Raw genomic sequence first — 14,524 nt, 5'->3', positions numbered from 1 at the left:
ATTTAATGCATGAGCCTTTGGGGATGATTTTAAATGTGATTTTAAGTAGATTTATTTTGATATTAACCGGTATAAGGACGTTTGAAAGTGTGTGACACAAAAGTGACGTCATCTAGCAGCAGCCAATAGAAAAGCACCTTCAGATGACGTTGCTCCCATGGTGTTTTTTAAATATTGCACACAAGTTATACACTTTTTTTTTTTTTACTGAAACTAAAACTAAGCTTTTATGAAATAACTAAAACTAATAAAAACTAACAGAAGCACCTTGAAAACTAACTAAAAACTCATTAAAAAATGAAATTCAAAACAAAATCAAAACTAGCTAAAAGGAAAAATCCCAAAACTATAATAATCCTGATGCAGACCAACACAAATATCGCTAAGTGGAGCTATTCAAAATTTGAAGCTAATATAAAGCTGAAAGTGTTGTGTGCATTATTGAGCCCTGTATAATAACACAATCCAGTGCGATCAATTCCCTTCAAGAGTGACCATAAATAAGTTCACCTGTGAATGGTTTCACACTGCTCAAACTAATAAATTCTTATGGAAAGGGGAATTTTTCTCTTGTTAACAAAAAAAAAGTCTATATGCCCTAGGCTAGGCCTATTTGTATTTAAAATATTATAAATATTTACTGGCAGCCTTCCGTACTCACGGCACCGTGTTCTAAAAATCTAATTGTATTAAACTTTTTGACAGGGCGGTGGCGGTATACTGCGAAATGACGTGTCAATCGTAGTGGGTGGACATATAGGCGACACGCATTCTCTTATCAGTCTGCTTTCATCCTGTCCAAGGGAAAGGTATGTATTTGAAACACGAGTTAAAACTTTAAACAAACATTAATTTAATGTGAAAATTACAGTCATTTGGTCATGTGTTTGGTTATTTTCATGTTGTGCGGCGTCATTGGACTTTTTGGGCAAAATTTGTCATAAAACAAAGAGAGAACCCTGCAGGATGTTTTTAACTTGACTCACACAAACAAAGCATGTAATATATGTTATATATTTACAAAGGTGGTGAAGGGAGCAGGGCGTTCAGCAACTTCATATTGGTACCACTCTTAGAAATGTAATATCTGAAATATGGAAGAAAAAAAATATTTATATTTTTTTCTTTTCACATATATATATATATATATATATATATATATATATATATATATGTATATGTATATATATATATGTATATGTATATATATATGTATATGTATATATATATATATGTATATGTATATATATATATATGTATATATATATATATATATATGTATATATATATATATATATATATGTGTATATATATATGTATATATATAGGTATGATCATTTCTATTTTCAACACTTTAGTTTAATTAAGAAGCATTGACATACTACAGCAAAATGTTTGACATTATGTCTTCTTTCATAGGCTTTCACATAAAAAATAATATAAAAATAAAGATTTGAATTAACTAAAACTAGTGAACATTTCCAGAAGACTTAAAACTTCACTCATCTCTTAAATATGCTGGGTAAGGCTTTGAAATCACAAATTGTAATAGTAAAAAAAAAGAAAAAAAAGAAGTAGGTTATGAAATTATGCATGGATGCTCTTTGTTGCTTTGATTAAAAGGCAAGAGCTTTGTTCAGAAAACTAAAGGGTCATTGGTCAACGGTGTGCTCCTGTTCACTGGTAAAGTATAAAAAACACAAAACGGCTTGCTACGGGTTTCGGCGCTGCGTATGTGTAAAAGCCATGGATCATCTAAATTAGGAATAAGCGAGTACCAACCAGGTATCATATCAGTCCAATACCCGGCCGATTTAGTATCGCCCATCCTTTTGTGGACATTTATTGATCAGAAACTAGAAATTAGAATAGAACATTGCTGTCAATTTCTCATGCAACTTTAAGGAAAATGCTGTATTGGGATATAGGTTTTCTTTTAAATGATATAATAATTTTCTGTATCAAAAGTACGAGTGATATCGGTTGTTGTGGCATCGAACGTCCCTGTTTAAAAGTTAAATGAAATGTGGTTCCAAGTGCACGGCATTCATTCATATGCATGTTTTACCCTAAGAACATTTTAAGGCTGAGATGAGATCTCACATCTGTTTACCTCTTTTGTTTCATCACACTACAGGAATACACTGAGACGTGTCCTCGCAGGAGCCATGGCTGGAATATATGCGGATGAGCTCCGCTGTCCAACCTGTCTGGAAATCTTTAAAGATCCCGTCATGCTGAAATGCAGCCACAGCTTATGTCGAGCGTGTGTGAAGCAGTGGTGGAAACGCAAACTCATTCACTCGTGTCCAGTCTGTAGGAAAATTTGTTCACCGGGGAACGTGACTGTGAATTTGACACTGAAGAACGTGTGTGAGATCTTTAAACAAGCCTCGCTGGAGTCAGAGGCCATCTGCAGTTTACACGAGGAGAAAAAGAAACTATTCTGTCTGGACCACCAGGAGTGCGTGTGCCTCATCTGCCGAGATGCGCAAGCCCACATCGGCCACAAGTTCTGCTCCCTTGATGACGTTGCGCAGGATCACAGAGAGAAACTCGGCACAGCCCTGCAAAAAGTCAAAGAAAAACTGGAAAATGTTACTACGGTCCGAAACAACTGCAATGAACAAGCAGAGTACATCAAGGTCCAGAGGGACCAGGTTGAAAGCAAGATTAAGAAGACCTTTGCGGAGCTTAAACGTTTCCTCCAGGCCGAGGAGTCGGCCAAGCTGAGGGAGGTGCGGGAGGAAGAGCAGAAGAAGAGTCAGATGATGAAGGAGAAGATTGAGCTTCTCAGCAAAGACATTGCCGTTCTCTCAGACACGATCCGAACCACCGAGAAGCAGCTGGCCTCTGCTGACCACGTTTCCTTCATGGAGAGCTACCAGATTACGATGACCAGAATCCAACAGCTGCCTGACAAGCCCAAGCTGATTCCAGGAGCTTTGCTGGATGAAGCCAAACATCTAGGCAACCTCAAGTTCACCGTGTGGGAACGAATGAAGGAGATGGTATCCTATAGTCCCGTGATTCTGGACCCAAACACGGCCTCTCCACAATTCAACCTATCTGAAGATCTGACCAGCGTGAGTTTTAACACCGAAAAGCAACGTCCATGGAATCTAGAGAGGTACCAGTACTGGCACCGTGTCCTCGGTTCGGCTCTGAGCTCGGGGACGCATGTTTGGGATGTGGAGGTGGGAGACAACACAGATTGGGTAGTGGGGGTGGTTAGTGGGGACTCTCGTTTGCCGCATAGCACCTTTGTATGGGGCATTAGACTCTGTAATGATACATACAGCGCTGTTTCATTACCATATAAATGCAAGAATCTGCCAATCAAAGTGAAAGTGCGCTGGATCCGAGTTAAAGTTGACGGTGACACAAGATCGCTTTCATTCTCGGATTCAGTTACAAACACTGAATTATACAGACGAGAGAATGTTCCCAATTGGCCAAAATTGAATGGTAACTGGACAATGTATCCTTACCTTTACACTAATGACAAAGGTCCTCTGAAAATAATGCAACTTACACCTTGTGTTACGACAAATTAACTAAATAACTTAAATGTGACGTGTCAAAAAATGAGACGTTTTGTCTCCCACAAATGTATTTTACAAAAAGCGACATTGTCACAAAAATTCATATTGAGGATTTAGACCACATAAGAAAAAAAAATTAGCAAAAAATTGTCATTTTATGTTATCAAAAATTGACATTTTATGTTTAATGATATACAGACTTGTATTGAGAAAAAAATGGGGCACTCACATAAAAAAGTACAACTAAAGGCTAATCTGTGTTGTTGCTCAATATTACTGTTAACTGTGTCATGATTTGGGTCAGCTGGTGGGCTCCGCCCACCATACACACCTGCTGCCCATCATGCCATCTTGCCATCAGACCTCAATAAAAGCCTGATGGACACAGCAAGGAGTGTCGGGTGATTACTCCGAGATGCCGCTCTCCTGACCCGACTGTACTCGTCCTACAAGTGTTTCTCCTGCTGCCCATGACTGACCTTTTTGCCGCCACTGTGCGTGCTTTTGAGTTTGTTTGTGATCCGCCTGTGCGCGTGAGTTTGTGTTTGCTTTTGTCCGCCTGTGTGCGTGATTTTGAGTTTGTTTGCTATCCGCCTGTGCGCGTGAGTTTGTGTTTACTTTTGTCCGCCTGTGTGCGTGATTTTGTGTTTTCGTTTATAGCTACATTAAATCTAAGTTATCCGCATCCCTGCCGTCGCTCGCCTTCCTCACTGCATCTGGGTCCTCCCTTCTCAAGCCGTGACAAACTGTTTTAGTATTGTAATTTGTTTTGAAAGTACCTGTAATCAAATACAGAGCATATTTGAAATAAATGCAGTATATTGAAGACAAAAGATGTGTGTGCAGTGTATGAAGTTTGAGTCAGTGTTCTAACTTCTGTACGTTCCTATTCAGTGGCTTGGTAGACTCAAGCATGATGCATTGTTAATGTACAAATGTGCAGAGAGGCAATATGGGGAAATAAGAAGTCAAAAATCCTTACTACTATGGCGATTTCCAGAGGATAAATAATAATGAATAACATGAATAATCACGCATATAACATGTAATTGGGGTGTTTCCTTGTCACTCTTTTTTTCTTTTTTACATAAGTACGAATCAAAATTATGTGGTTTTGATTTTTGTTCTCATTACTACGAATCAAAATGGATGGGTTTGAATTAATATCTTACTTTGAATACATAAAAATGTATAATAAGGCCATATGAAAGAATCCTTGTTTGGCGATCCAAAGTTAGCTTCGGTCCGTTAAATAGTGCACCGGAAGTTGTGTGAATAGTCGTTCTAAATAAGAGCGTTCACAGGAAGTAGTGTTAACTGCCTTGCTGAGTTAACAGCAAATAAACAAAAGTGTATAATGTCTAGTGAGATATCTTCATTAAAACGTTGTGAACTAAAGTGGGCTGATCTGAGTCTGAGCTCTGAAACTCATCTGAAAATAAGTCCCACTTATGCTCTGGACTCCATTTGTTGAACTGCTTATTTTTTGACACAGTAACTTTTGGATTGCTTGAAACTTGACCTGAAACGTAGGACTTTCATAATACGTGACGTACTCTCACCTCTACTTTAATGTATCCTTGAAAAAAATATTGCATGAGGCAGGACATCACGTTGTCGTTACCGCCCTAGTGTTACAATAAAGATGCACTGCAGCTTTAAGTGACAGACACGTGGTACTATCATACTTCCGTCAAAACTGAAAACAAACCTAGCGCTTTTGAACGCTATGCCTCTGATTAGTCCAGGACGTTTATCACCGAAACGTGACTGAATGTTTCGGTGCCAAGTGGCATGACGAGATCGCCGTTCGAAGCCGCAGCTTGTGCCATCAGGTATCTTTCTCCGTAAAATGGAGGCTGGCAGCCTAGTGTCTGACAGAGAAGATGTCTCTGTGCTCTTCGGACAACAAAAACATTCCAGCAAATGTCAAGTAGGTAATCACGAAGGCGCAAATAACATAGCTCTGGTGTTAATCCACTGATGTGCTTCATCAGGAGCTGAGCGGCTTGTTCTCCTCCGTGAGGAAAGTGCGAGGCGATGGAAACTGTTTTTACAGAGCCTTTTGTTTCGCCTATTTGGAATCAATCCTGCACAATGTCAAGGCTTTGCAAAGGTCACGATTTTTCTTACCATCAACTAACTTTAATCGTCTTCAAACTTCTGATTACTGTCATGTATTAATCTTGAATTATTCAGATTCAAGGAGAAAATCATCACGACGAGTGAACACCTCTCTTCGGCAGGATTTGACCAGAGTTCCTTCCAGCTACACTTGAACACAGTAATGTCCCTTTATGTTATACGAAATATATTAAGCAAAACTAATACTCAAACTCTTAAAGGGGAAGTCAACCCAAAGATTTTCTTTATGTTGTATGTGACCCTATAGCGTTAATGATATTGTGTTTGTGAATTTTGAGTTAAGAGCTCAGGTATCAACCAATCACGGTTAAACTTCAGAAACAGGTGAGTCGTGATTGGTTACCTGTGCCACTGTGGTGTGATTTTCAGTCGACAGCAAGTGGCAAAATGGCCGCCTTCTGAGATGGAAAAAAAACGGTGGATTTTGCCGCTTAACTCATTCCTCAGAATATTGTGTTTAGACTAGTGGGGCTGCATAGTAAATATGAAAAAAAAAAAAACTCATTTAATGGTGTATTCAAGGATTTTATCAAAACGTAAAAGCCAAACGTTTGTTTGTCAGTTTTTAAAACACACCCAGACTTGAAACCCTAACCCGGGGATTACGCCGCATGCTCCGGACACGTCAATTTAATGGAAAAACTCACCATCTGCTCACCGCTTCGGTCAGGCAGCTTCGCCGACAATTTACCACCGTGTCTCGCGTGATCGCGCACGATAACGTGGCATTAGAACCGACAAACACAAAGTCTGTGCTCAATAGAGAAGCAAGCGGAAAGCTGACTTCCTTTGATTGAATTCATTGTCCACTCCCACTTGTCATTATAAAAAGGATGTACCCTGTCATAATTTTATGGCTTTTCTGGTGTAATTTGAACAAGAATGGAAACGAATGGGCTCCGCCGCAATGCACACGCATGCAGTGTAATCCCGGAGTTACATTTGAAACCTTAACCCTGGTTTAAAACCCTAACCTTGGTTTGAACCCACAGCTGTATTTTTTTTTTAAATTATCTCCACTTGCAAAGCTCCTGAATGTCATCGAGCACTGTGAAGGCAGCGAGCGGGAGGAAATGCTGTTCAGGTTCCTCAACGATCACGTCACCTCAGACAGCGTGGTGCAGTACCTGCGCCTGCTCACATCCGCGCACCTGCAGAACCACGCCGACGACTTCTGCAACTTTGTGGAGGCGCCCAGTCTGCAGGTCTACTGTCATCAAGTCAGTTGCTGCCCCATAAGTCAACGAACGTGTCATACTCTGTAGCAGGAAGGAGCAAACGTTTGGGCTCGAAGGCCACTCTATCCCCTCAAAATAAACTCTTATGTGCAGGAAGTGGAAGCGATGGGGATGGAGTGCGACCATGTGGACATCCTGGCTCTGACTCAGGCACTGGACATCTGCATCCACATCGTCTCGATGGACGGCGAAGACGACCAGTTGGTGCACCACGTTATCCCTGATGGCGCCGAGCCCTCCATGCACCTCCTCCACCACATTTCACACTTTAGCATTCTGGGGCCGCGACCCCCACCCTGACTGTTACAGCCCCCAAATCCCCCCCCCCGTCACAGAAATGCGTACTGGGAGTTAAATTCCGATAAGAGTGTTTTAGGAGCGTGTGAGTGACTTTTCCACACACAATTGCACGTCAAATGTTTTACAAAGCACTGTCAATTCTCATTGACAACATGTGAAGCTTAGCGATATTACTTTTCACAGCTTAAGTACCGTTTTACTAGTGCGAGTCAGTTTATTTCGTCTGCATTCCAACTCATGTACTTCAAGAAATAATTACAATTTATTAAAATAGTTGGTTTTAATGAGGCAAAGCTGCAGTGTATGTGATTGCTGTCCCAAACTGTCCACTTTCAAAATATGAAAATAGTGCTGTCAAAGTTGCAGTTAACTCAGGAGTTAAAAATTTCTATTTCTGTATGAATTCAGTGCTGGCCTTTTTTCTGCTTCCTTTTTTTATGCTGTGGCAGACCACTCTTCCTTTGATTCTGCTGCACCGACAAACTCGAGATGGCGTTTTGTTCCCCCGCGACAGGCAGGTTATCCAGGCACAGGCGTCCCATCTGAGTGGGGTACTTGGTCTTGGTCAAACTCTTGAACACGGGCTGGGAGATGAGATACTTCAAGTGTTTCTTCATCCCTTTAACCATTTTCTGTTGCTCCCGGTCATCGTCCTCATCCCTCCCTTTGCCTGCAGAAAGATGTGCACAGAATGTTCAGGCCTCTGCGCTTGATTGATTGGAAATGTGGACTCGTGTGTTATTGTGCTCACCTAGCAAGAGGTCTTCGTCGAGGGCCATGTCCATAGCTTCTGCGGTTTGCCTGAGCCAGGAGTTGTGATGTTTTTGCCTGCTGTTGTAGAACTCAATCTTTTCTATCTTTCTGGCTAAGTTTACACGCTCCTGTATTGAGATTAACATTTTAAAACATTAAATACAACACCCAAAGAACCAATTAAATAGGGCTGGACGATTATGGGAAAAATTATCACAATTATTTTGATTAAGATTGAAATCACGATTAATAAAACGATTATTTGTTGATTTTAAAACGTAATTTTTTTTCAACTACTCAAACTATAATCATAGCCATTCATCCCTTCATGTTGAACACTTTATTCTTGAACACTATTCTTTTTTTCAAATATAACATAACCTTATAAATGTATGAAATTCAAGCCTCTTGCATTTTCATTCTTCATTTTCAAACTTAAAGCTACTGAACGTAGAATATTCCATTTTTAATGGCTACTGCCACCTGCTGACGAAAAATTAAACTGCACATACCGTTCTTCACATACACACCACGCACATTACGTCAATCCGCAGACAGAGCGCGGGAAATTCTAACCCGAATCCAGTCTGAAAACTATTGGCCAGAGGTGTGAAGGAGTACCCATTGTGAACAGCTAAAGTGTTAATCTACTAATTGGAAGGCCTTTCACTCATAAATGGTCAAATAAAAAGCTTATTGTAAAGTTATTTTTTGGGGGAAAAGTTCCATATTGCAACTTTAAGCATTATTTACATTACAGTCTAATCATATTTATTTTTATCTTATGTAATTTTCACAAGTCTTTTGTGCTACTATTAATTACTCCCTACGTTGATGCTAACTTCCTGTTAGCATTTGAATGGGATCTTCCATTCACTTGCATTAGCGCTAGGCTCACGATGTGTTAAAAACTAAGCATGTTTTGCATTTAAATACACACTGTATGTAATTCTTCTTATCGTGCGTTTAGTTTTCCAGTTAACTCCAACTCGAGTGTCATTAAACAGCTTAAAGGACGCTTGGGGACGTCAAAATCGCACTTTGCTCCGAGCTAGCTACAAGCTACATGGCGCATTCAGGGTCCTTACACAACGTAGGGAACTTGTAATGTTTTTCTTCGATCATTACATTTTAATGAGCGAGAGAAGCCAAAATCAAAAACATTTTGGTTAATCGTCCAGCACTACAATTAAATAATTTTAAGTGACAGTTCTCACCTTGATTGCCTCCATGAATTGGATCTCGACAGGGAAAGTGGGAAGCTCCTCATCCTTTCCGAGGTTCCTGTAAATCTTTTTGAAGTTCATCACGTCGTCAGGGCCGATGAGCAGCAAACTGAGACCCTCATTTGTCGCTCTGGCCGTTCTGCCACTACGATGGACGTATGTTTCGGATGTCCGAGGAACCTGAAAAGAGGAAGATATGATGAATTCAGCAAATCTTCTAATTGATTTACCTCCTGGGCAGTGGGGGACATTTTGCATGTGATGTGGAGGCAGAACTTCTGCCTGCCAGCGTAAAAGATTTCCGCTCGCTTTATTATTTTGATTGATATGCAAATTATGACATCACAGTCAATCACAGATTTTGCATGAAATGCAAAATATTGGCTGACAGTATAATATGAGTGAGTGTTGGCACAAAACCTTCAGGAAATGCCTACTAGAGCATCTGAACTTTATTTGGTGTTGATCAGAGGCACTTTAAAATGCTGGCAAATGTCTGCTCACTCCCATTTAACTCATTCACTCTCACCCATTTTCACTGATGCAATCCCCTTCACTCCCGGCCGCTTTACTGGATTTTGACTGATTTTGCAAGGTCCACTGAATATTGTGTTCTATTGCTATAAAAACAAACCTACCAAAAGAAAGATAAGAACTCTTCTTTCATCAGGAAAAAAAGTATATTTCCATCTGTTTTTGTTTTGCAGCAATTAGCATTAGAATATAGCTGTTGTATCATTATTCACAAATCTATTTCAAATTGCAGGGGATACAGCTTTCTTTCAACATAGCCCTGGTTGATCTCCTTTGCTCTGCTGCCACCTGCTGGCCGTTTTTGTAATAACTAGCATTTCTTCAACCGTTCTGTGCAGTTGAGAGGCTGCATCAAAGCCTTCTTTCTGGATGCTCTAGCATAAAAAAGGTTTTTTTTTTATAAATACGTCTTTGGGACACATAAAACATTTGAAATAGAACATATTTATACATTTTTGGGAGCAAATAAGTTAACATGAGTTGGAAATTGAATGTAAAAGGGTTACAGGTAATTGCAAAAAAAACCCACCAGTTTAAAAAAAGGTGTGTACACTTATGCAACCACATTATATCAGTTGTTTATTTTTACTCACCATCTCTAAAATATTTTTTTCTTCAATTGTACAGGTTATCCGTCTCATGGTGACAGGTGGAAAAAGTTTTGAAATGATTTATACATTTTGAAAGATCATGTGGTCAAGCATGTAATCTGCCATTTTGATTTGCCGAAAACATCTGTGCTTTTTCAATTCTCCTCAGTCTAAATGCTTTCCTGAAAGGAGAATGTCAAGTTAAAAAATGTTACCTGGTAGTGAATGACATGCTGCACATTGGGGATATCCAGCCCTCTTGCCGCCACGTCAGTCGTCAGCAATACACAACTGGGGGGAAAAGGGAAAAAATAAAAAATAAAAAATAAAATAAACACCGTAAAAGGTATGCAAGACTGTGAAAACACGCTGACCCATAATGTGTTCATTACATCGCACAAACTGAAGTATCTTGTATTCAAATATGAAGCAACTTTATATGCATTCATTTAACGCATGTCATTTATGTTAATGGAGCTGCCTGCCCTTTGCATATAACCAATAGAGGCAGAAAATAAGCCTCACCTCTCCCTCTCAGCAAACCTCTCCAGGTTTTTCAGCCGCTGCTTCTGGTGCATGTTGGCGTGCAGCGGCAGCGGCGTGCAGTCCAGAATGATCAGCAGCGAGTTAAGTCGCTTGATGCAGTCGATGCTGTTGGCGAACACCATGGTGCGCCCGGGGTACTGCAACAGGAAGTAATAGAGGAAAAAGTCCTTGTCTTCTTTCTGACAGTGTATCTGCGTCTCGGTCAAGGTCTCCACAGTGGCCTGCTTCCTGGTCAGGTCGATGACTTTGGGCTTGGACTTGATGCCCACTTTCTCCATGAGGAGCGCCACCTTGTCGGTCAGCTGCTCCTTCTTCTTCTTCTGCAGCACGCGCGTGGGTAGGCTGTGGCTCATGGTCAGCGTGGCGGAGAAGACAAATTTTTGCCTCTTGGGATTGAAGTAGGTGGTGTTCAGCATCTCCAGCAGAGACTCCAGCTCGGCGAAGTGGCCTCGTTCTACCATGCGGTCGGCTTCGTCGATCACGAGGCTCCTGGAGAGCGCGGCAAACATTATTACCGCATCAAAAGACTTTTCATTAGCTGCCGAGTGCAGAAGCAGATATGTGACCCACTTGAGATGTCGGAGGTTGAGAAGATGTGGATGTCGCTCCTTGATCAAGTCCCACAGTCGTCCAGGAGTGGCGATGACGATTTCTGGTCTGTAATTTAAGATCCTCCTCTGCTTCTGTTGAGCCATCCCACCCACCACAATGGCTGTCCTGATGTCTGTGCAAGAGCAACCGTTTTATTAATAGAGCCTGTTTGATGAATTTCTGATATGCGAGTGGCTTTATTGACAACGTACAGGTGGTGACGGTGGAAGAAAATGTACAATTCTGCTGTCTTCCGTTTACCTGAAGAACAGTTTAAGCTTACTGGTGTTGAATGAGGTAAAAGGACGGGAATCTCGAATACTTGCGCACCAAAGTCATCGAAGCATGCCTACTAACTTAGGGCAACAAAAATGGCTTTCCCTAAAGTCTTCATTGGTTGACTGATTTTAAAGTATGTTCCAATATTGTTTATATGCAAAATAGGGATGAGTTAAGTATAGTCCATATAATAGTATAGTTAGTATATGTATTGCCTCTCCTAAAAAAAAAAAAATAATTAATTACACGTATATTAAAACCACAAGTAAACAACTTAGCTTTGCCTTCCTAAAGTCAGTTGAGCTAAAAGCTAACAATGTTAAATAACAGAGAGAGCTAACAAGAAACATTGGTGTCATGGTGGTGTAACCCTTTAGAGGTCATGGCTCACTTGTTTTCTGGGTTTGGTCAGCTAAAAGTCATGATTGGTCGTTACCTACTTGCTCAGCACAGGTGATGCCATCTTCAGTCGACAGCAAGTGGAAAAGTTAGTTTTTAAAGGTATTAATAATACATGAAAAATAATTACGTTATCAAATTCATTCTGCATAAAATATTAGCTTTTTACTGCTGAAAATGGCTCAATGAGTCAAGTATAATATAATTTCCGTTAATTTTTGTGAAAAAATATTACTTGAGATACAAGTATTTTCACTTTACGAGTCCAACTCAAATCTCAAGGCAGCCGTGTTTCATAAAAATTTAGCATTGGAGTGTGAGTGCATGCAGAACTCACCAGTGAACCTGGCCATTGCATCTATGTGGTGTTTGACCTGCACTGCCAACTCCCTGGTGGGGGTGAGGACCAATCCAAGCAGTGGCCGAGCCTGACCAACAGCGCTGTTCTTCTCTATGGCGGCGGTGTCGGCGGTAAATTCAACGTCTTCGATGACCTGCACGCACCCAAGCCTCCCATCCTGATCTTGATCGTCATCATCCTCACTGGCATCTTGCGCAGATTCGCCTTCGTCAGCCGGCCCAGGTTCTTCCTGGTCCCGGTCCTCTGGATCAACTTCAGGGGACTCTGTCAAGCTTGCATGATCCGTTGTGTCTGGTTCCGCACGGTCATCTGCTGGGTTTTGAAGGCTTTCTTTCCACTCCAGGATGTTATGGATCATGGGAATGCCAAAAGCTAATGTTTTACCACTTCCTGAAATGAGAAAATTTGTCTCAGTCTATAACAGGGATAAGTAACTGCCTCCCATGCCCATGCTCTCAGTAGCCCCTTGATCAAATAAAAAAAACAAATTAATCACCATCATTTAAGTTGCCCATCTCTGATCTATAATGTGAGGCATGTAGGGAAATTATTTTTATTGATTAGACTCTTACCAGTCTCAGCTGCTCCTAATATATCCATACGATCTCTGATGGCTGGAGGCAGCACCAGGGCTTGAATTGGGGTCGGCGATGTGAAGCCCAGGCTGCCGAGGGCCTTGAGCACAACAGGTGGTACAAACAGGTCTTTCCATGCATGCATATCAGCGTCTAACACTTCAGAGCCTGAAAGGGCGGCATTAGTCCAGTTTTTCACTTGTTTTTTTTGCCTTTTCTCTGTATTTCGATTGGAGTTGGTATGTTCCTTTGTTTCCTTTTCTTTTTGCTTCTTCTTCTTCTTCTTCTTTGTTTTAGTCTTTATCTTGAGATTTGGTTTAATTTCTAAGCTAGTAGTGGCTGGTGGTGCAGTTATGGACGTGTCCTCTTGACCGGTTTTCATTTCCATTTCATCATTCTCCATCACCAGCTTCGTGATGGTCTCATCTTCGTTTTCTGAAATGTTCTTTTTCTTCTTCTTTTTCTTGACAGGTTCGGAAGTCTTCTCTGATTCTTTGCTGTCCACGTCCCCCTTTTCAACCACCTCATCTTCACTAGACTTTCTTTTCTTTACTTTTTTCTTTTTACCTTTAAGTTCATTCTCTGTATTAGCAACAGGCTTGTTGGGGTCCACTATAGTGTAATTTGTCAGTTTTTCACAACAAACCAGTCCCTCCAGCATGCCCTCCTCGGAGAATAGTTCTGGATCCAAGTTCACCGCCGTCCATTGACCCTTTACTTGAATGCTCCGTTTTTTCTGCTTGGGCGCCGCGAAGCTCATTCGCTTCTTTTTCGACTTCTTTGTATCCATTTTCTGAAAATGTAAAAAAAAAAAAAAAAAAGAGGATCTAGATCAAGCGACACGTGCACCGTTTAGCATGAAGCAACGCGTGACACACGCAATAAAAGTGGTTGAGTGGCACCAATCTTCTCCTTCAAAATTCACAGAATACAAACCGCTACGATTAATAACACTGTCGCCTTTTGATAGCGTTAAAATGTTGTGGCGTTCGAAGATATCCGCACATTGTCACCAGGGAGCAGCCATTACTGGTTGTCACGTGGTTAGATATAACTTCATTGGCGGTACGATTATGCGCATTACTGCCGACTACTGGTATGGAGTATGGATCAAGTATGCCTGTTCACGTTCTAAAAAAAAAAAAAAAAATAATAATAATAATAATAATAATAATAATAATAATAATAATTCCCTCCCCTAAGTAACGAGGGGGGCGTCTTTTTTTGTTGCGAAAGCTCAGTAACCACCACCACCCTACTTATTGTTTTTTCATTGAAATATTTTACATTCATGCCCAAGTGTTTTTCATATATTTACCGTAATTATGATTTAGTACTGCATTAGCATGGGGTAGAGATCAGTGGTGGGCCATCAAAGACAGCAAGGCCCAAGATCGACCGCTGCTATCAGAAGTGCATACATTCTTTACATTCTAAATTCT

General features: G+C 40.7%; 3 protein-coding genes across 4 annotated transcripts; 2 read left to right on the top strand and 1 right to left on the bottom strand.

Moving 5' to 3' along the window:
* The first annotated feature begins 753 nt into the window (after nucleotides 1-753).
* LOC144042157 (E3 ubiquitin-protein ligase TRIM35-like) lies at nucleotides 754-4,378 on the top strand. 2 transcript variants are annotated; one of them, XM_077555390.1, is made up of 2 exons: nucleotides 754-809; nucleotides 2,138-4,378. In XM_077555390.1, exon 2 carries the CDS (start codon nucleotides 2,169-2,171, stop codon nucleotides 3,555-3,557), a length of 1,389 nt encoding a protein of 462 aa, XP_077411516.1. In that variant the 5' UTR covers nucleotides 754-809; nucleotides 2,138-2,168; the 3' UTR covers nucleotides 3,558-4,378. The 2 variants fall into 2 exon arrangements, with proteins under 2 accessions (XP_077411516.1, XP_077411518.1); XM_077555392.1 differs by lacking the exon at nucleotides 754-809 and adding an exon at nucleotides 1,683-1,785.
* Nucleotides 4,379-5,200: 822 nt separating this feature from the next.
* Nucleotides 5,201-7,521, top strand: LOC144042141 (ubiquitin thioesterase OTUB2-like). The gene is made up of 5 exons (XM_077555389.1): nucleotides 5,201-5,478; nucleotides 5,543-5,661; nucleotides 5,745-5,829; nucleotides 6,719-6,910; nucleotides 7,022-7,521. The coding sequence occupies exons 1-5, from the start codon at nucleotides 5,398-5,400 to the stop codon at nucleotides 7,226-7,228; spliced, it is 684 nt and encodes a 227-aa protein (XP_077411515.1). The 5' UTR covers nucleotides 5,201-5,397; the 3' UTR covers nucleotides 7,229-7,521.
* Nucleotides 7,472-14,163, bottom strand: ddx24 (DEAD (Asp-Glu-Ala-Asp) box helicase 24). Its single transcript, XM_077555388.1, has 9 exons — nucleotides 13,961-14,163; nucleotides 13,080-13,875; nucleotides 12,484-12,897; nucleotides 11,448-11,601; nucleotides 10,857-11,366; nucleotides 10,547-10,622; nucleotides 9,199-9,387; nucleotides 7,980-8,109; nucleotides 7,472-7,898 (listed from the first exon to the last, which is right to left on the bottom strand). Exons 2-9 carry the CDS (start codon nucleotides 13,870-13,872, stop codon nucleotides 7,633-7,635), a joined length of 2,532 nt encoding a protein of 843 aa, XP_077411514.1. The 5' UTR covers nucleotides 13,873-13,875; nucleotides 13,961-14,163; the 3' UTR covers nucleotides 7,472-7,632.
* Between the last annotated feature and the right edge of the window lie 361 nt (nucleotides 14,164-14,524).

The sequence above is a fragment of the Vanacampus margaritifer genome, chromosome 1, assembly GCF_051991255.1.
Source record: "Vanacampus margaritifer isolate UIUO_Vmar chromosome 1, RoL_Vmar_1.0, whole genome shotgun sequence".
Taxonomy (NCBI): Eukaryota; Metazoa; Chordata; class Actinopteri; order Syngnathiformes; family Syngnathidae; genus Vanacampus; species Vanacampus margaritifer.
Note: the sequence above shows the minus strand (reverse complement) of the source record. Positions and strands in the feature narration are given on the sequence as shown.